The sequence below is a fragment of the Wolffia australiana genome, chromosome 15, assembly GCF_029677425.1.
Source record: "Wolffia australiana isolate 7733 chromosome 15, ASM2967742v1".
Taxonomy (NCBI): domain Eukaryota; kingdom Viridiplantae; phylum Streptophyta; class Magnoliopsida; order Alismatales; family Araceae; genus Wolffia; species Wolffia australiana.
This window is the reverse complement of record NC_135849.1, coordinates 10428589-10451156: the sequence shown is the minus strand read 5'-3', so window position 1 is coordinate 10451156 and position 22568 is coordinate 10428589. Positions and strand designations below refer to the sequence as shown.

Sequence of the window (22568 nt, the reverse complement as noted above, 5' to 3'; positions counted from 1 at the left end):
GCCACAAATGTGGGGTTGTTCGTCGTGCAATCTCCACCAAAAATGGTATCATCATAAATAAAAGAGATTACATATGAATTCTATCAACATTTGCAACAAGTGTTCCATTATAATCGTTATCTTCAGCTGATCAAGCTGTTGTTAGCTACATGCGGTCCTGACTAGAGGCTTGTTGTGTGAGTGAATTGTTGGAGTGAAAGAGATAACACAAAATACATGTAGTGGTGGCTTCGTGTAATGGTTTAAGTCTTTCAGAGAGGAACAAAGTCATCTAACACTAGACTAAGGCTATCATTGGTTGGGAGAAGTTGTTCAACTCCAATGGGTGTGATTAGTGGCCTTGGTAGTGTATTTTTCAGGGCTAACTGAGATGTGGTTTCTTGATGGATATTATGTGGCCGTCAAGCCAATCACACTACCATGTTTATTTAACTTCATTGATCAAAATATTTAAGTTCATTATTATTTTGTGTGATGTTTATAATGAAGTTCATGAAACGTGCAATGACTCAATGAATTATGATGAGATCATAATACATTGATCACTAGTATTTAATATGTATTATAAATATTCCTATTCGATGGATAGTCAAGATGGTCATCGAATTATCCGGATAGAATAACACTAGCTGATCCTACTTATATGATGAGTGTAGCTTATTCTATGACCATTAGTGTGTCAACACTAAGGACATATAGTGGGTGCTCTTTGGAGAAAGAGTTCACTGAATTGATTCGTACGAATCCATGAATGGTATTATACCAAAACATCAATCAGGTTGATTCAAGTCATGGTTATATAAGTGATCCATTGACCTGAGACACCAAGGACATTTCATGAGTGGACGACTACGTTTTGACTATGACTTACGAGCCTCTAATCATGGGATTTAAATAAGTTATAGATCGGATGTGGTAATAAGCTTACAGAGATGATTGAGTGGTCAACACGGGATCATCCACCCTAGGTATACAAGGAGATTGACTCAAGGAAGATGATGTAGAAAAACCTCTGGCCAGGGTAGTGAGGATATTGGAGAAAGCATTCTCCAATGATCCCCATTACGCATTAGTACTAATCGAATGGCAGATTAGGGTTTGGCGATAAACCATACCCTAAGGTTGATAAGGCCAAACTTAGATAAATCAAAAAAACAATCATCGGACACATTAGGTGTTTGATGAAATGCCACAGAGATATCACGGTAGCATGTTTTTGATTGAAATATATTGAATCAATGATTTAACTAATTGGAATCGAACGGATGATAAAATAATACTAAATTTCAACAAAAATGATTGGAAAAACTCACTAATCTGCCCTGATTCAAAGAAGAGAGTGGCGGCGCCAATCACCGCCGCCTAGCTTCGGTTAAAGGTTTCCCTCACTCTTCTCCTCTGTCCTGGCGCAGATCCGAGCTTCCCCAGCCCCTCTTGAAGCCTCCCTGAGTTCTCCGCAGCCGCGTGCGCTGTCACGACACCACAGCCTCCGAGTTCGAGAGGGATCCCCGCCGACGGTGAGGCTTATGGTCAAAAGATGGATAATTCAGGGGCCTTCGGTCCCCTTTAATGGCTTAGGACGGACCTCCCACGCTGTCCAATGGAGTGGAACGACCCTGGGGTTCCTCCAAGGCTATTGGATCACTAGTAGTCCCCCTTCGTTGGGTGGAAACAACCTCCAACGGGCGTCGTCATCGGGGGTCTAGTCTGGATTGGTGTAACCCATATGTTGCCACAACAGCATGCCACGTTAGTGCCTCGTCAGCTTTCCTTATCACATTCCGCCCTTTTTGATTCATCCACTAAGGGTTCCACAATCTGAGTCACCACCCAGCAGCCAATTGGAGGACCTGAAAAATAAATAAAAGTCAACTAAATAAGAGGGCCATATCTCACCATCCGATATTCTTTAAGAAGATCACACGGACAAGATCATCCATCTCTTTAAATAAGATTGAAGAGACACGGGCTTCGGGTCGGATCGGCTCGAGGCCCAGTCTCAACTATATTCTTGTTTTCCTTAGATCGTGGCCCGTTGTACTGGAATCACATTCTTGCCCATCGGTGGCCCATAGGGGACGACAATCATCATTTGTCACGTTACACGTCATCGTGATGAAAACGTGACAGATGACGTGAAGGTGACGGTGACAGATTTCAAGGGAAGTGATGGTGACGGGTGACGCATGATGAAGTTTACGTGATGGTGATGTGACGGTGACGGGATGCCCTAGATGTGTGAAATGATGAAATGTTTGTCACGAATGACGACCGTAAGATGTTTTTAATCCATTTTATTAATACATTTAACGGCTAACAATTATGAATATAATGAATTTAATAAATTAATATATTAATGGAAAAATTACATAATTAGTGTCTTTTGTTTCAGTATATTGTGACAAATAAATTATTGACGTAAAATTGTGAGTATAATTAATTTAATAATTAATTTCTTGATGGAAAAAATAAAGATTCAGTGAGTATTTTGTTGAAAAACAAATTAATAATTATTATATTCAATGTGAAAATATGACTATAATTATTAATTTCTTGACAGAAAAATTAATATTTTTATTGAATTTTAAAATACATTTTAGTAATTAATTTGTTGGCGGAAAATGTTTATAAATAATTTATTAATTAACTTCTTGACGGAGAAATTATGAATTTAGTGACGCAATTTTAAATACAATTTAATACTTATTCTACGAAAGGAAAATTATAAATATAATTAATTGATTAATTACTGTCTCTCTGGAAAATTAAATTAAGGATTTAGGGACGTTATTTTAATTACATTTTAAAAAGTAATTTAATGACAGAAAATTATGAATATAATAAATGTAATAATTACTTTCTTGATGGAAAAAAGTATTGATTTAGGGTGATTTTTTAATACATGTTAATGATTAATTTCTTGACCAGTGTATGTCATCTTCTCCGCCAACCTTTATCTACAACATTTATGTACAACATTTTTCGCAAAAGATATTTTTGCGTGATTTGGAAGCCAAATATATAGAGACAAAACAATCTGAAGGTCATTCACTTGGTAAGGTGATTTGGAAGCTCTCTCGACTTGGCAGCAACAGCAAAGGGCAGCAAAGCTGGGGACCTAAATTGAAAGTAATTGTTTGATTTTAAGAGATGATGACGCCGGTTAAATTGAAAATTTTTCTTTGGACTTTTTGATCATACATGCTAAACACGTTGATCTTTGGCTGTGAAATCCTTCGATTTGTCGTCCTCTACATCCTGCAAAAGAAAACATCTCAGTAGACGCAGAAAAGCTTAGATGATTCTATTGGCATTTGAATCGACCAAGAATTGATTTGGATCCGAATTGGCTTCTTAAAAAACAGTTTTTGATGTACAATCATGCATAAACAAACTTACCGGGCATGACATTTTAGGAATGACATGCCATTGATGGTGAAATCCCCATGAAATAAATCCCAGAGATTTGCTAACAATCAGTTGAAAAAAGTATGGGAGACTTTTATTTTCTGAACTTCATTTCTGATTGAATCTCAGGAACTTGAAAAATAATAGCGTAACACAATTTAAGACATAAAACACAGAAAATCCAATTAAATAACCCCATAGAAACCCAAATCTGAAAGCTAGGCTGCGACTGTGAGTTGTTATCAGACGCATATTGACAACAAATTGAGATGCCAAAAATAATGTTTTACGCACAATTTAATCCGATAAAAGTGAAATTCGAGTAATCATTCACAACCCATTGGTACTTGGACTGGTTCAGTCCCCACCATTGCGCAGGACCATCGACTAAAAAGTGAGAGAGCGTGAATATAAAGTTACAAAAAATTAGAAATTAAATAGGTCTGACTTTTGGCCCGTTAAGGGGAGTGGAACCCAGATATTGAAACATTAACGTAAATAGTTGATTTTTTAAAGAAAATGAATATCAATATACTGATTGAGAACTCAAAGCGTATTGCGAGTTAGTTTAGTTCTAAAAAAAAGGGACCTACACTCGGACAAGGAAAAAAGACATCGATCGGTCTTGAAGAATGGAAGAGACAATTTTCCCAATGATGATCGCCGTAGCTGCAAAACAATTGTCCAATAAAATTACCTTAGAAGATTGGACCAATAGAAGTAAATTAAGAGTAATGACTTACACTAGTCTTCATTGTCAGAAAAGTCAATCGCCCTATATCCATCACACACTTGAGCATTCTTGGCATGTAACCAACACTTGACTATGACCAGGAGCTTGATGCTTTCAGCAGTAAGACATGCCTGCTTGAAAGTGACGACTGCATGTCATGTAGAGAATAAACGTTCTGATGGGGCATTGGTTGCACATACTGAGAGAAACTCTTGCGCAAGGGTAGAAAGTCGTGGGTAGGTTGGTGCGCCTATGCGTGCCCACCATCCCAGTGTTGTCTCTATGTCTTTCCTCTCCGTTGATTGTAGATATGTCTCCAATTCTTTGGCTGGAGTTGGTACTCGTCGTTCCTTCTCCCTAGTTGGCGCTATGCCATCGATGAGTTATGTGAGCCAATCATCATCCTTTGGGTCGTTACCAATTATGTCTTCCTCACCATGTAGGGGCATAAGTCGACAAACAAATGCCAATGCATCCTGAATGCCACTAGGATCAAGTAATACTCCCTTGTTGAAAGGGTCAAGAATTCCTGATGTTGTCGTCGCACGATTCTTCGAAATCATCTTCTCATATTTTAACATATTACACTTCATGCTCGCACAAGCTTTACAGATAGACGCAATTTGAGCAGTGGTCATCTATGATGGCGCATGCCATCAAGGATCACCGACGACATCATCCGTGCCGCTGGCCACCATCATTGAAAGTCGGGTGAAAGATGCTCGACTATTGCATTTTGTTTTTCATCGTTCTTGTTTCCTCGTGTTTTGCATTTTTCTGTCTTCGTATTCATCCGTTTTCATCGCACTTGATGAGCCCCGTGCCGTGTTTTGTCATCCTTGGGGAGGCGTCCTTAGCCATTATGGAACCCCTCCCTTGTGCCCTTGTTTCTTTCTTTTCTTTTCTTTTTATTTTAATTTCTCCTCTTTATTTTGTAATGAGGGGGCCCATTATATAAGGGCCCCTTAATGGACCCTTCTCCCCCTTTGTTGACCCAGCTAAGGGGGCCCAATTGACCTCTTTCCCTTTATAAGGGAAGAGAGGGCGCCCTAGCTCGTTAGACCAGGAAATTAAGAAGAATTTATGAGTTGCATTCTTGGTCTCATGCCCCTCCATCGAGAGAAAATCAACAGGGGGGGGGGGAGAGGAGAGGAGCCGCTGAAGCCGCCAGGAAAGGAATCAACCCGAAGGAGGTAAGGGGAGGCAGAATTTGACGATTCCTCCGTCCCTCGCCCCTTCAACCCCTCCTGCCCGCCCCCCTCTTCCGTGGACATTTCCGTGACCCCCTAATTTCATGATTCAATTAATGTTCAGTGCCCCTAGGAGGAAGGAATCCGCCAGAAGGCGGTAGGGAAGGATCTGACGATTTTTCTCCCCGCCCCCTTCTTTTCTTTCTTCCCATCCACGCCCTCGCCGTGGAGATTTCCCATGATATTTCCCGATCGCAGGGATGGAGATAGGGAGAGCAGAGAGGGATGGAGATAGAGAGATATAGAATTTGAGATAGGGAGATAGAGAAGTTGGTAGAGCAGAGAGGGATGTAGATAGGAAGATGGAGAAAATGAGATAGGGAGATAGAGAAATAGGGAGAGTAGAGAGAGATCGAGATAGGGAATAGAGAATTTGAGATAGGAAGATAGATCAGTAGGGAGAGCAGAGAGGGATGGAGATAGGGAGATAGAGAAATTGAGATATGTAGATAGAAAAATAGGGAGAGCATAGAGGGATGGAGATATAGAAATATGGAGATAGCGAGAGTGAGAGGAGAGAGTGATCGAGATAGGGGGACAGAGATATTGAGATAGGGAGATAGAGAAATAGGGAGAACAGAGAGGGATGGAGATAAGGAAATTGAGAATTTGAGATAGGGAGATAGAGAAGTAGGGAGAGCAGAGAGGGATGGAGATAAGGAGATAGAGAATTTGAGATAGGGAGATAGAGAAGTAGGGAGAGCAGAGAGGGATGGAGATAAGGAAAATAGAGAATTTGAGATAGGGAGATAGAGAAGTAGGGATAGCAGAGAGGGATGGAAATAGGGTGATGGAGAGATACAGATAGGGAGATAGTGAAATAGGGAGAGTAGAGAGGGATGGAGATAGGGAGATGGAGAGATAGAAATAGGCAGATAGAGAAATTGAGACCAGAGAGTGATCTAGATAGGGAGATAGAGAAATTGAGATAGGGAGATAGAGAAAAGGGAGATCAGAGAGGGATTGAGATAGGGAGATAGAGAAGTAGGGAGAGCAGAGAGGGATGGAGATAGGGAGATAGAGAAGTAGGGAGAGCAGAGAGGGATGGAGATAGGGAGATAGAGAATTTGAGATAGGGAGATAGTGAAGTAGGGAGAGCGGAGAGGGATGGAGATAGGGAGATAGAGAATTTGAGATAGGGATATAGAGAATTAGGGAGAGCGGAGAGGGATGGAGATAGGGAGAGAGAATTTGAGATAGGGATATAGAGAAGTAGGGAGAGCAGAGAGGGACCGAGATAGGGAGATGGACAGATAGAGATAGGGAGATCCAAAAATAGGGAGAGCAGAGAGGGATGGAGATAGGGATTTGAGATAGGGAGATAGAGAAGTAGGGAGAGCAGAGAGGGATGGAGATAGGGAGATAGAGAAATTGAGATATGTAGATAGAGAAATAGGGAGAGCAGAGAGGGATGGAGATAGGGAGATAGAGAAATCGATATGGGGTTATAGAGAAATAGGGAGAGCTGAGAGGGATGGAGATAAGGAGATAGAGAATTTGAGACAGGGAGATAGAGAAGTAGGGAGAGCAGAGAGAGATCGAGATAGGAAAATAGAGAAATTGAGATAGGGAGATAGAGAAATAGGGAGAGCAGAGAGGGATGGAGAGATAGAAATAGGGAGATAGCGAGAGTGAGAGGAGAGAGTGATAAAGATAGGGAGATAGAGAGATTGAATTAGGGAGATAGAGAAATAGGGAGATTCAATGTAGCCAACATTGCAAATGCGAATCAACTTCAAAATATCATCATTTGCAAAAAAAATGATGTAGAATCAATGGAGAAGATGACTTGCTGCTTAATGGAGAAGATCTGATGGAGAAGCACTGGAGAAGACCTTAATCATCATTTGGATTAAGGGGTCCCTGAATGACGTAGAATCACTGGAGAAGAAGGAACTCAAAGAAGAGCTCCACCTGGCAAGAGCCCTCTCAACCTGGCAAAAGCTCGACGGAAATTCTTGCTATCTCCCTGTTTCTATCTCACTATCTCGCTATGGGCGGAAACTTCGACCTGACGGGGAATCCAGAGAAGGTAAGCTCTTAGAAGTTAGGAATTCTAATTTAGAATTTAGAAATTATTTCCCGTCAATGGTGATGGTACGCCGTCATGGTGATGGTGGTGTGACGGGACGACGCTGGAGGGACGCGTGACAGGTATGTGACGGTTTTTTTGTAAGACCTGGGATGCATGAAGTGACTGTGACGTGACGAACATATCATCACGTCACCGTCCATCACTAGTCGTCATCCGTTCCATCATGTCCGAGACGTCATGTCTCTGATGTGCCATTCCCTAGTGACCCGGCCCCCTGTGAGAGCAATAGAGATAAGGGGATACCATAAACTTCGGCATGTATTATCTAATGATTTTAAATGCCATACCACCCCTTTGAAATGTACACTTTATACCTCTCCGTGGGCTTATATGGGCTCTGTGTTCCTTGTGGCCGTCTTGGCTTGCCTGCCGGGCGCTACCCTTTTCTGGTTGTGGGCGGGCTTGAGCGCTTGCGCTCGTCTACCTGTGGCTGGACTGGGCGCTGATGCACCTGGTCGGCTCCTTACCCGGCCCAATAAACATTATATATATGTATCTCTTTCCTCTTCATTTTATTCCCTTTATTTCTTTCCCTCTATTTCTTTCTCTCTATTTCTTTATCTCTATTTCTTTCGTCTACTTTGACTTATTCCCTGCAAAAAATATAAACTGACATACTAGATAGAACATTAACAATTAGAATGTCGTAAACATATTTTTACTAATAGATTATTATGTAAAAAATGTATAAAGATGACATTAAAACACATTTTTTCATCACTTGTTTTATTTAGAGCATGAAATGCAGAATTCTTGTAAAATTGGAGATAATCCCAAAATGACTTTAAAATGTGTATGATTACATGACACATTTTGGGCCTATTAATATTGTGGCAATGGGAAAATCATGAGAACACCAGATGTTTGGGGTTGATTGGGTAGGCATTATTGGAGTATCACACTCTATTGTGGTCTGCGTCGAGGTTGGGTTTCAGCTTCCTCGAGCGGCGGGATGATGAAATCAACGATCTGAGATGAGCCATCAAGAGTGGTGGCAACACATTCCTTGGTACCTGCTAGATTTTATATCTTACCTTCAAAATAATAAGATTGGAAAAAATCCCAAGCTTTACCACTGTAAATTTTATTTTAAAAAACAAACTTCCCAACTTTAAAGCATTAAAAATGCTCTGAAATAATGCAAGGAATATGATATATTTTTTTGAGATGCCCAATGAGTGATAAAAATATCATTGAGTAAATGTTGTGTCTCCATGTAAATCCTCTCCTGTCTGATCAAGACGCATCCAACATTAATTAGATGACCTATCACCCAATAAGCCATTGTCAGATCTGAAGACAAGTTGAAAGTGAAAGAAAAATATTCAAATGGGAAACAGTGGATCGTGTATATATTCAACATAAATGATAGTTATCTATGCATAGTACCTGAAGAGTCTAGTTGGCGCTGATGTCACCATTAAGACAAATGTGTGCCCACCATCTTAATTTCCATCTTTACTTTTGTGATCCCTTTACAATAATTATAATTTTAGTTAAGTTTCTTAACAATGCTTCTATAGAGTGCAGTTGACTTTGTGGGTAAAAAAACTATCCTTTTTGTATTAGTATCACTCTTGTTTTATCTTGCTCTCTTGGTATTTCACTTATTGAAAATTTCTATAGTCATCTTTCATAAATACAACACCACTATTTATTAATATAAAAAATGTTAAATCAGTTTTATCAAAGCCAATAAACTGATTGATGTCACCTGATGTTCAGCACGAAGATACCTTGTAACGAGATAGGGGGATCTCCGTCTACAATATTATTTTAAAATTCAAGCTGAGAATGTAGAAATAATTGTGTTAGTGTAAGAATATTGCTTATAATTTCATGGATTTCACCAATGGAACTTAATGGCCAGTCTAGATGCATATAAAATAAACAACCGGTCAACCATGCCTAATGCAGAATAAACCCATGGTTCCCTCATCGAAGAAGTTTGAAATAATATATAGTCATAATCAAACTCTAGAATGAATGACGCTTTGTTTATTTGTTCCCTCATATTCATGAGTGAGGAGGGACATTGATCATAGAGCCAATGACTCTAGTAAATGATCTTTGAATTTATGTGATAGTTGCCCTAAACGAAACATTATGCAAATATTGTTTCTCATTAAAAGACAAAAACCATACAGGCAAAAAAACTAAGCAACTCATAAACATATATGATCTACAATTTTCCCTTAAAAATATATTTTTTTCATAAATCTTGATTCTCACACAGAAGACTATAAAATACATGAAAAATATTAATTTGTCTTATGTAAATGATGAAAAATTCAGCTATAATTTTTTTTATTATTATTACCATTTACATTCCAGAAGCACATAAGCTTCACGTAATCCTTAAAAACAGCATATTCAAATTTTAAAATTTTAAAACAGAACAAAGGAGGCATGTACACAACTATTCGAATAAAACACTGTAAAATACATGAAAAATATTAATTTGTCTTATGTAAATGGTGAAAAGTTCAGCATATCCAAAAACATACTTCACATCAAATTCAATATTCAAAATTTAAGTCTTCTTCAGGGTATCCGTCATCAGGAAAAAAATTCATCAGCGGTATCCGATGTCATTAACCCTATTAACATCATCTCCCTGGGTGGCATCCAGGGCACGGCTGGATCGGACTACGGGCACAACCCTAGGGTTGGCCGTACCCGGCACCGTGATTTTTGCTAAAAGAAAAAAAAAAAACCCTATTAACATCCCTATCGAAAGAGAAATTCGATCCGATCGAATTTGGGATCGAGTGTTCGTACGAATTGAAGTATAAAAGTTCGGTCGATCCGACTCGATCCGATCGCCAAGTTATTGGGCTTGGGTTTGGGCCGTATTGGGCCGGTAAGGAAATACGATAAAGCCCATTTCCTTGAGCGGTTTCTTCATCGCGCGCTCGGCGCGGAGCCGTAAACCTGGGAAGAACTGTTTCACGGTTAACTAGGGTTTTTGAGTCGCATGGAGTGAATTTCGTCGCGAGGAAGGATCGCCGGCGAATTTGTTGCTCGGAGATGTCGAGGGCGGACAAGGAGCTCGAGCGAAAGCTCGCGGAGATCGGGGAGAACCTCCTGAGACCGCCGTCCGATGTGAACGAACTAGTTCCTTTGCTTGATGTGAGCAACAAATTAAACATTCCCCCGATATCTTTGATTTTCGTTTCATTTGTACCGTTTTCGACCCAGATTCCTCTGATTTTTCTAATTATGTGAATTCTGGCTGGGAAAACTAGCCTCTGTTGAAAGTTCTGTATTTCTACGTCTCCTCCGAACTTGAAATAGATTTTGTTCGATGGTTTCGCCCCGCTGCCCGACTCGGGAGAAGGTGAAATCGTTTCAGATGCGATTTGGAATATTAATATCTTAGACGTCGAAATTCTCGAATTTTGATCTCCAATATCCATGTGTTTCCGCAGAACTCAACTTAAAGAACTTTATTTTCATCGTACTCAAGTTTATTCCGTGCATTCGTTGTTCTAATGCGGCATCTAGCGTAACTTATTACACGCATTTTATTGTAAATGCGTTCGTGGGAACTGATATTTACTTGCGTAATGCTTCCAACTCTAATGTGTGACCTTCATACTGTATTCGGGGCTCACCCGGCACCATAAGTTCTTAAATATGCGATATTTCTTTCTTCTATCTTCTCATTTTGTTTCCAAATGTACCTATTTTTTTCAGAAATCAGAGGCGTTGTTGTCAAAGGTGGACCAGTCACCTTCAGAGTCGATGTCTGATGCTCTTCATCCTGTAATGAAGGCATTAATTTCCAAGGAGATATTGAGTCATTCAGATGCTGATGTTAGACTTTCCGTTGCGGCTTGCCTCAGTGAAATCACGAGAATAACAGCACCAGATGCTCCGTATGATGATGAATTAATGAAGGTCTGTCATGCTTCTCTATATTAATGTCAACCTTTTTCTAGTTCCTAGGAGAACTCTCAACTGTCTAGCTATCTTATTTTTCAGGAAATCTTTCAGTTGATTGTTGAGGCTTTTGAAAACTTGAACGATGTGTCGAGTCATTCATATTCTAAAAGGGTGAAGATTCTTGAAACGGCCGCAAAAGTTAGGTCATGTGTTATGATGTTGGATATTGAGTGTGAAGGGCTGATTCTTGACATGTTTCGTCATTTTCTTGGAACAATCAGGTATGATACCCGATACTTTACTTTCTTTCCTAAGATCGGTGAGAGAACTTGTAATGTTTCATGCTGCTTACATTTTTCTGTCTCGGCTCATCTTCACGAAAATGGAAAGATGCGAATATGATGCGAAGTCTGTGATCTTTTGTCATTTTGAAAAGTTGAATGCACTTTGGCGACCCTTTTCAACGACTTGTTGTCGTTCTCTAGTAGGCAGGCAATCTTCTCCGACAGGGCTCCCTGGAGCCCTCTCTGGGGTGCAATGGTTGGCGTTTATCATGTATTCTGAACAACTCTATTAATGCCCATGTCCCTGACTAGATTTTTTGGATGACGTTAATTTCGCTCTAAATGCCAAGGTTTTTAGATAGATTCTGTGTGCAGAGAGGCACCGAAATGAGAACTCTATGACTTTGAAGTGTTGATGATATATAATTCAGCATGTAGTTAAGTTTATTTCTTTTAAAGAAATGACTGTTATTTCGAGGATAACAACCAAGTAAAGATTACAGAACCGAACAGAACGCTGTTTATGATTCTTCTTCAAATCGTTTAACTCGCTTAATTTATACTTGCTATTAGTAATGTCAAAGGCCAATGTCCATGTTTGCTTTCCTCAATGCCAAAATTAGTCATTTATTAGGGTGTTGTGATATGTTGCTAATACCAAGGTGGAGAAAATACACTTAATCATTTAAGTAAATCCCAAACCACTTCAAGGTCTTGTGAGATCTGTAGAAAGAATGTCACCGTGATACGCTCTTTTAAAGAACGTGCCAAAGGCAGATAAAAAAGAGAATTCGGGAAACAGATGACATGCGTGGGAAAAGGGGATCGTGAGACTGAAATGTAATAAATAGAGGGAAACGGGAGAAAGAAGCAGAAATATTTTTTTCATGAAGTCGACTGCCCAACTTGGCAGTTGCCGATGTGGCCTGGAGCTCAGGAGAGGCCTGTGAACAGAAAGGAGAAAAATCTCCTTTTCTCTCTTTTATAATCTCTCTTTTCTGTCCGTGGACTTCATATTTTCTATTTGAACTAGTTCTCGTGAACATTGGCATTCCGAGTATATAATTCTTGATTGTTGTTTGGATTTCCTCACGGGGAATATCATTCAAGGGAGAGCTGTTGCATACCTCCCTACTTGATACCATGATCGTATCTCATCAGAGGCGAGAGAACATCAAATTAAACGAACGATCCCTCTGCATTCGGGAGGTTCCCGCATTCGGTTGCTCCCACAACTGCTTCACGCGGGAACTCCTTGATTAAAATCTTGATGTCTTTCTTTTCCGTCCTTCCCCTTATTTCAAGGGTCTCTACACATGTGAGCTTCTCTGCACGCACGTCTAGCTGTTGAGCCTATGTCTTGAGCCTTTTGTGATACATTCTTCAAATGTTAATCCGGGTTTTGAATTTGGTGCGTTTGGTTATATATATTCATGCTGTTGTGTTAACCTTTTTGAGCATATAATTTTCAGAGATGATCACAAAGAAAATGTATTTTCTGCGATGGAAGTGATTTTATCTCTTGTGTTGGAGGAGAGTGAAGATATGTCGTCTGAACTTCTCTCATTTTTGTTAAAGAGTCTCAAAAATGATAACAAGGTATCATACGCATAAATTTCTGTTTCTTTGCTTCTAAATTTGATAAATATTTACTTACATGCTTTTATTTTTTTCTCTGGTTAGGACACTTTGCCTGTCGCTCGGAGACTAGCAGAAAAAGTTGTTGAGAACTGTTCCCTTAAGTTAAAATCATGCTTGACTAATGCTGTCAAATCTCTGGGTGCACCAATGAGTGACTACAGTGCCGTCGTTGGTAGTGTATGTCGAGGGAATCCCACTACAGATGAAGAGAACGAATTAAATGCTTCTCCTAAATGCCTGGTTGGTTTCTTCTTTTGTTTCTGTTGCACCTTTCATATTTCTTTTCATTATCTGGGGCCACTTATTACTTTTATGCGCCATTTTTTAGCGACCTCATTTTTCCCATACAGCGTAACTTTTAGTTGTTCGTGACAAAATAGTTTCTTTCCATATGATATATTGTGTCAACTTCTTGTCATGGGCTTGCTGTTTAGACTTGCATCAATATCATAATAAGGATTCTGATACTCCGATAGAGTTTGATGTAAAACCTTTGCAGTTGTAGACTTTGACAAACACCTTTTTGTTCCAGGAGTACGTTATACTTATACAGGAAGGATGTAGGGGGCCTTAATGGGCCCACTACTCTGTGAGGCCTTATATTATGGGACCCCACAACGTTACAAACTTAAAGGAAACAAGAAAAATAGAAACAAAATGTCACAGGTTGACAATCACAGGGATAGGGGATTGCTGGACGGTCAAGGGGGCAGGACCGAGACAAGGAGGATTGAGATAGTGAGCCAAGAGACTGATCTTACCTCAAGGTAGGGTTTCACATATTTATAGGAAAATGAAAGTAGTCTAACCTAAACATCAGATGACTCAAGTGCCTCTAATGGGCTGGAATGCCTAAGATACCCTTGAGGTTAGAGAATTGTATCGCCCTGCTGGTTTAAAAAATAGAAAAACCCCTAGATAAGATGCTGAAATTATGTTTGAAATGATGAAGATGAGAACTGATGCATCGCTTGTGGAAAATACTATCAATGTCAGAAAGGAAAAAGAAAGTTCTTGGAAAGCAATCTAACAGCATACAGGAACCCAAAAATATTAAGTTATGGTATTATAGGTGGCATAATCGTTGAATGACGAAAATGACGATCTGCAGAATATGCATATCCTTTACGATGGATTTATAGGTATATGGAAACTGGAATGATCTGAAGGGTGATTAATGGAAGAACATTATATCCAATAAGCATGTGCGTATAGTTTTTGAACCAGGAGCTATGGGGCATTGAGCTAATTTAAAAGCCTCTTTTAAGATTATTGAGGTCTGGACTGAAGGACGGTTCAGGTTTGGTTTATAAATTGGTCGAGTGAGACCAGGGATAGTTGGGAATGGAGTTTTCAAATAGAGCTGTTGAGTATTATTTTTATCTTAAGATTAAAGCGACTACAGAAGTGCTTTATTTCTTTGTCGTTTTGTCATAATGTACGCTCATCCCTTCTGAGCGATGAGCGTACATTATGTAGTAACTGATCTTTGAAAAGCTCACACCCAGCTTCTATTTTCTATCCAGCTGAGGTTCCTCTTTGCGTAGCTGTCCATTTCAAATGGATTTGTTTATTTTGGTGAAATTGAATTTCCACTACCTGCCTGTCATTCGCATTCAGGCTTCTTATCAGCGGAGGTTTACTGACTTGCTAAAATTTCCCCCGGAAGACCCGTTGTACATAGTCTATTTGTTAAGTTGCTCTTTGTTTTTTTCCGTTGTCTACATAAGATAAATATTTGTAGATATAAGACAAGCATCTTCAACTTTTTCTGTATTCTATGCGTTCAGGTAGACGACAGTAGAATCTCTGAGAGGACAGTCTCTGATGAGCTTGCACAGGTTTGTTATATTGCCTGCCTTCTCTTATTAACGATATGTCATAGCCTATGGTTTTCATCGCTCATTCCCCTGAACCAGGGTTCTGGGAAGATGGAGTCTGAAGTCTCCTATCCTGAGGTTGTTGCCGGATCGGTTAAGTCACCAAATTCTGTAATGAGTAACGGCAATCTCTCACCGAAGAATGATGATTCTATCACCGACAAGAAGAAGATGGTAGAAAACCCATTTGGGGATGCTGAGGACGATTTGCAGATTAGCCGTAAGAAGAAAGATCAGACAAGAGAACTCGCAGAAGGAGATGAGAAGTTTAATGTGGGCGGCAACGGTGAGGGTGGTGTCCCTTTAAAGAAACGTGGCCGGAAGCCTCGTGTGGATGTCAGTGAAGATACGCCAATCACAGTTCTGGTCTCCAAGATAAAAAAACAAAAAGAGAAAGCTTCTGACCATGATAAGGTGGTTTATCGATTATCATCATCTTTCATCGTCGCCTGGTTATGAAATTCTTTATTTTTTATTCAAAGATTAGGTGGTTTATCAGTTTATGCTAATGCAGGATACGGTATCCGCAACTAAGGCAGCCTCTAAAACTGAGGTCGCCCCAAAAGCGGAGGAATGTGTTCAGACAAAGTCTGGTAGAAAGCGCGGACGCGAGGAGGTAATCTTCTGTTCCTCAATTTATTTTGCCATGCGATTTTGATGATTGATTTCATTTTCGTAATAGATTGTCTGCTTTCTGTTTAACAATTTCTCCGATGTTCTTCAGGGAGCTGTAACCCCTCTGTCGGAGTTAAAATATGACGACAGTTTGGTGGGAAGGAAGGTTAAGGTTTGGTGGCCTGATGATGCGAAGTAAGTATCTCAGCTTTAATATCGATTATAGAAAAACTCCGATTAATTTGCGGAAGCATAAACTTCACATTCCACAATCTAATAGCTTATGAACAAGCTTCTCTGGTGTCTTGGGTGATTATATCCTGTCGCTCATGCCCATGCAGATTCTATCCTGGCGTCATTGTGGCATATTATCCAAATACGAAGAAACACAAGGTCATACCTGGCGATTGAGGCCATCAACATTTTGAAATTTTATTTTCTACTAGTTTGTTTAACTCGATTTCTTCGTCTTGCAGGTTCTTTACGCGGACGGTGATAAGGAGACTTTGTTGCTCAAAAACGAGCGATTTGAGTTTGTTGGAGGCGTTAAATCGGTAAGTTTCATGCTATCATTTCCACGATAAACCCTGCGGTTCTCTCCCTAAATCTTTTCCCTGACTTGTTCTCCGGCGCATGACAGAAGGAAGAGAACAGTTCAACTCCCGAGTCTACGTCTAAGACGTATGTTTACGCCTCCTTTTTTTTTTCTATCTCTCCATTTTAATTTTGTTAAATGCGTCTTCTAAAAGATGGTTCTCACTAGGGCGGAGAAGAAGAAGAGGAACGGTGACTTGTCTGCATCTGGTAATGGGGGAAGCTCTTCTCTTAAGCCAGGGAGGAAGTCAAAGGAGGGGGCCGAGTCTCAGAGCTTGTCAAAACAAGCGAAGAAGGGCAGCTCCGAGTCTGAGAATTCGTCCAAGGAGCTAAAATCTCAGAGTTTTTCCAAATCAGACAATAAGGAAAGCTCAGAGTCTGACAAAGTAGCGGAGCCGGTTAAGTCCCAGAGCGTGTCAAAATCAGGCAAGAAGGGCAGCTCAAATTCAGGGAAGGTTCCTGAGGAAGTCAAGTCTCACACCTCTGCAAAACCAATCAAGAAGGAAAGCTCAGAGCCTCAGAGCTTGTCAAAATCAGGCAAGAAGGAAAATTCTGGTAGTGTGTCCAAAACTGGCAAGAAGAGCAGCTCAACTTCAGAGAAGTTGCCTGCTGAAGTCAAGTCTCATAATTCTGCAAAATCCATCAAGAAGGAAAGCTCGGAGTCTCATAATTTGTCAAACTCGGGCAAGAAAAGCGGCTCCTCATCTGGGAAACTGCCAGAGGAAAATCCTGACAGCATGTCAAGATCTGGGAAGAAGGGCGCCTCAAATTCAGACAAGTTGCCAGAGGAAGTCAAGTCTCACAAGTTGGTAAAATCAGGCAAGAAGGGCATCTCCAATTCCGAGAAATTGCCTGTCGAAGACGATTCCCAGAGATTGCCAAAGTCCGGCAAGAAGAGCAGCTCTGATTCCGAGAAATTACCCGAGTTCGAGTCTCAAAGCTTGTCAAAGTCTGAGAAATTGTCAAAACAAGGAAACAAGGGCAGCTCTGCCTCAGTGGAAGGGGACGATGGGCCTGGGAAGAAGCGGCGGAAAATCGCCAAGGACTGAGTGGAACGTACCTTCTGATGTTTATCTGAGCAGTTTTTTGGCGTGGGATCGGCCGAGGGGACGCAATTTATCATGATTATGGTTATCACAATGATTATGATGATGATAATTATGATAGAGGATTCAGGCAAGTAAGTACCCATTTGATGCTCAGCGCTTCGTCTTAGCATTGTATATTTTGGGAGCCAGCCGCGACTTCATCACCCGTCTTTTAATGTCAATATGCAACTTATGTTAATTAAGATGCCTTTGATGATGCCAGCTTGTTTGGATCGTCCATTCGATCTCCAGTGAACAGATTAAATGGTAGGAAAACGGCGGCCATTAAAGCCAGAACAACGCACATAATTGCGAGTATTCCCACGCTCCATGCGCCTAAAGGAATGCCCAAGAACAGTTCATCGCACACTGCATCACGGACAAACAATTCTCTAAATTAATTTAAGAACGAGCATACTTCGATTACTTCTTATTATGATCGAGAAATTTTACCAATATTGAAGATGATGAGATCTCTCTCCTGCACATTGCGCTTGGCTACAACTCCAGCAGCAGCCACAGTCACGAGGACGAAGCTCTCATCCATGTCGGCTTTGAAAACCACCTTCTCCGTGTTGAGCAACCTTCTGTTCTTGCGGGAGAGAGATTCAGGCAGCGGGCTTCTCCTCAGCTCAATCGAAAAGCTCGCCGGGATCTGTAAAAAACCACAATCAATCTTGAATTTGACCAACTCCCGGAAAGATTAGGTTACGCTCGGCGCTTACGGAAGCGGGGTACGAAATCTTGACTTCGTACCAGGCGGACGGTCTCAGGCGGCGGATCTGGTAGAGGCGGTGACCGATTTTCAGAGGTAGGGTTTCTTCCAGAAGCTCAACGCCGACGTCGAGGACGGTGACATTCTCCCTGAGAAAACTTTTGAATCAAGAAGGAAAGCTCGGAGAGAGTAGACAGCAGAGTGCGAATACTACTCACGCGATTGCGTGGGAGAGATTCATGGCGTAGAGGGCGAGGCAGAGGAGGAACGGGAGCACAACGCGGTTGAAATTGCGCATCGGTGGCCGCCGTAGAGAAGATTGTGGGAGCTGCGGAGAGATGAAATCGCGATTTCTGTCCGCTGTTTTTCCGATTTAAATCTTGGCTTATGAACTCGGGGTTCGGCGATTCGATCAATTCGGTCGAACATTCGATCGATCGACTCCGATACCCGACCCGGCCGTTATATCGATCCGATCATCGATCGGGCGAATTCGTGGGGCCCACCTTCTCCGCTCCTGTCTGATGGAGCCCACTTCCCCGATCGAGATACGGGATGTTGGACGGATGACGTCTCAACTCTTCCATCTCAAATCGTCATCGCTTTGCGTTCAGCGACGCAGATGGTCCAAAATAAAAGACGGACTTGCATGCAGACGTTGATGGATGACGGATAGAATTCAGATTACAATGTGTGATAGATAACATATGACAAATGAAATATGCCGGGTTTAGTGTTCCCCATTTCCAAGCTTGATATCAGAAATGGGCTATCACATATTCGTCTTTACCATTATCTGGATATCGGATAACGATATCAGATATGGATTGCCATTATCCATCCCATAACCGATACCCAATAACATTATCCGTCCCAATATCACATTGGTCTTTGTCTCAAGGGTTAGAAGACGATATTGGATATGGATTTTTTCAATATCCTACATATAAATGGAAATACATTTTAAATAATTTATAGTTTTACTAGGTAACATGTAAATGTATATTTAGCTTTTGGAGTTTTATATATATTAAATGTTTAAGCATTAATGATATTTTTTAATGAACTTCATCAATAGAAAATCAATTACAAGGGTTATTAGTCCAGCTTGTCCCAAAATGAGCCCAAGACCGTGAATACCAGGGCCCAGTATGTTGCCATAAATGACTCATTGATATGCATTTATTATAGGGAGGATAGAGCACACTATTTTTTAAACTTGAACTTCCTTTTGAGTTCGATGCTTTGGTTCGTCCATGGAAATCACATTTCCATGGATGCGGAAGCGTGGTCGATCGATTCTCAATCGATCTTTAAAACAAAAATTAAAAGTACCTTTTGGGAAACTCGTTCCACCCCTGACTTGCCGCTCCGAGATCATTCTGATGGCGTTCACGCGTCCAGCCTCTAGAAGTATCCATGCGATCACTCGGCGCTTGGATATCCATGTCTTCTTCGTCAACTCTTCTTGAAAATCTAGAAGATCTCCTCATCATGAAGACACTCTTCTTTGGATGAGTGGAGAAGAAGAGAGGCTCTCAAATTAGGCTTTCATGGGTACTTCAAATGAGATTCCTTTCCCTCTTTGTATTTCACTTAAGGTTTTTCTCAAAAACCCTCCAAAGTAAAATATATCCACCAATCCCCTTATGACCTTGTGCGTGTGACCCTCTACACCCATGTATCGTGCTAGTTAATAAATTTAATGGCCCAATAACATTTATTAACCAACTTTACTAATTAACTATATCAACATATAGATTAATTAAATAAAGATCGATTTAACCCAATCAATAGGTTAACTCTCTAGCCCGTGGAGTGCCAAGCTACACCTCGTGCTCTAGAAGATACCGAGTAGTCTCAAACTCTCTCATGGAACCTTTACCGTCATCTGTTACCGTATATGTATAATCCATCATCCGTGCGAGACTTTCAAACGACTTAGGGTATGGTTTATTGTCAAACCCTAATCCATCATTCGATGAGGGTAACAGGGATCATTGGAGAACGCCTTATCCAATATCCTCACTACCCTGGCCAGGGATTTTTCTGCATCGTCTTCCTCGAGTCAATCTCCTCTTATTCTGAGGGCGGATGATCCCATCTTGACCATTCAATTATCTCCGTAAGCTTCTTTATACATTCACTCTATAACTTATTTGAATCCCATGATTAGAGGCTCGTAAGTCATAATCAAAACGTAGTCGTCTGCTCACGAGATGCCCTTGTGTCTCAAGTCAGTGTATCACTTATACAACCGACTTGAATCAACCTGATTGATGTTTAGGTATAATACCATTTAGGGATTCGTATGGATCAATTCAGTGAACTCTTTCTCTAAAGAGCACCCACCATCTGTCATTAGTGTCGCCACATTAATAGCTATAGGATCAATCAACTATACTTATCTTATAAGTAGGATCAGATAGTGCTGTCCTATTTGGATAATTCGATGTTCGTCTCGATTATCCATCGAATAGGAATATTTAGAATACATGTTTAAAGACTAGTGATCATTGTAATATGATCTCATCATAATTCACTAAGTCATTGCATGTATTCATGGACTTCATTATAAATATCACACAGAATAATAATGAATGCAAATATTTTATTCAACAAACTTAAATAAACATGGAAGTGTGATTGGCTAGACGGCCACATAATATCCATCACTTCCTTGATACGATTTATACTATTCTTAACTTTATTTTTTCCAAATGGGACAGTAGGTACCTATTTTTTAAAGTGATGCCCTGATTCAGATTTTTGGTACGATATCCGATATCTGGATGTCAGATATTTATATCAGCTATCGGATTCAAAATCAGATATGATCCGATATCTGGTGATGGCATTCGTCACATCAATGCCCCTACAATATTCCCATATCCAATGTTAAAAGGATATCCAATATCTGGTATCTAAAATCGCCTCGATTTCATCCTGATATCAGATATCTAATATCGGATATCGATCGGATTTTGGAAGGCCAAACACTAGAAGGGAGTATAAGTTTTTCAATTTTTTAGTGACGCTCAAGGGGAATGAACTAATAAAAATTTTAATTTATTAATTTTGTATAGATATTTATATCTTAATCCAAGTACTTAACCTAAGTTGAAAATATAATTCATGTTGATTAAATATAATAAATAATAAAAAAATCCACATAAGCATCAAGTATCGAGTCCCTAAACCTGCATGGAGTAAAATTATGAATTTGCATGACTTTTCTCATTTCAAAAGGCGTGATTCCAAATTTCAAGTTTTCTCCATAGACCTGAAATAGTCATTCCTTGGCCAGACACTATAGTACGGATATAGTTTGATTGAAATTGAATTAGTCTAAATGAAAGAAAAAAGGATTGAAAGGGATTAGCATTAACTTTGTAATTCTTTAGGATTTCAACTTAAATTGAACTAGTATCACTTAGCCGTAAATCCTGATATGTATTTTAATCCATATTAGTGAAACTATGGCAAAAAATATTTCAAACGATAATTAAAAGTATTGGAGTTTTACCAATATATACCACCAAAAATTTGGGGGTATGATTAACATAAATACTTTTGAAGGGGGTTAAATAAACATGAATCTTAAAATTTACACAAATTTATCACATAATATTTGTCTCCAACCATCAGGTAGTGCACAAGTGAATCATACATGAGAATTATTGGTACTTTGATACCCAAATTTAAAATTATTATATTCAAGCATCCCTATTGAAAACACACATCTTAGTAGGTTAATATGGCCATATTTACATGTTTATCTGCGTCAAATAGTTTATGCATGTTGTGAATCCTAAAATGATTAAAATTATTTTTAGAATGATATTTTTTTTATACCATTTTAAGTATTTTAATAATTTTTCTCACATCAAATTTTGAAAGAAAGTAATTTTTAGAGTCAGAACACAATTTTCCTATTTTTTGGCATTATATAGGAAGAGATACCATTTTTAAAATTCAAAAACACATTTTAACATTTTTGTGAATTAATATCTATTTTTTTGGAATTATTTAATGGTTCTTTGACTTTTTGAAGTTTGAGGAGAGAGAAAATTGGAGGGGTGAGAATGATCCAAATTCAGCTCGCAATATCTGATGATTCAGAAGGATTTTCCGGCTGAAATTTTGAGCAGAACTTTCTTCTTTCTGTCTCTTTGCATCCATATAGGATACATAAACAGAGCTTGGGATTTCTGTAAAAGATATATTTGAAATCACTTCCTCAAAGAGGCTGATTGAAAGAGAGTTGGGGTTTTAAGGTCCATCGAGGTGTTCTTGGTCTTTTAATTAAGGAAGATCAACAAAGAAGAGGAGAGGCCGATCTGCATAGAGCTGTGCCTTGATCCCAACAGAACATAG

At 39.8% G+C, this 22568-nt stretch overlaps 2 protein-coding genes across 2 annotated transcripts; one reads left to right on the top strand and one right to left on the bottom strand.

Annotated features, from left to right (window-relative positions):
* Window positions 1–10401: 10401 nt before the first annotated feature.
* Window positions 10402–17693, top strand: LOC144712851 (sister chromatid cohesion protein PDS5 homolog C-like). The gene is made up of 13 exons (XM_078587213.1): window positions 10402–10618; window positions 11186–11389; window positions 11474–11655; window positions 13131–13257; window positions 13342–13539; window positions 15090–15140; window positions 15219–15593; window positions 15694–15795; window positions 15904–15989; window positions 16136–16187; window positions 16271–16348; window positions 16435–16475; window positions 16558–17693. Exons 1-13 carry the CDS (start codon window positions 10517–10519, stop codon window positions 17435–17437), a joined length of 2478 nt encoding a protein of 825 aa, XP_078443339.1. The 5' UTR covers window positions 10402–10516; the 3' UTR covers window positions 17438–17693.
* Window positions 17632–18699, bottom strand: LOC144712852 (uncharacterized). Its single transcript, XM_078587214.1, has 4 exons — window positions 18410–18699; window positions 18202–18340; window positions 17930–18131; window positions 17632–17845 (listed from the first exon to the last, which is right to left on the bottom strand). Exons 1-4 carry the CDS (start codon window positions 18487–18489, stop codon window positions 17676–17678), a joined length of 591 nt encoding a protein of 196 aa, XP_078443340.1. The 5' UTR covers window positions 18490–18699; the 3' UTR covers window positions 17632–17675.
* Window positions 18700–22568: the final 3869 nt, after the last annotated feature.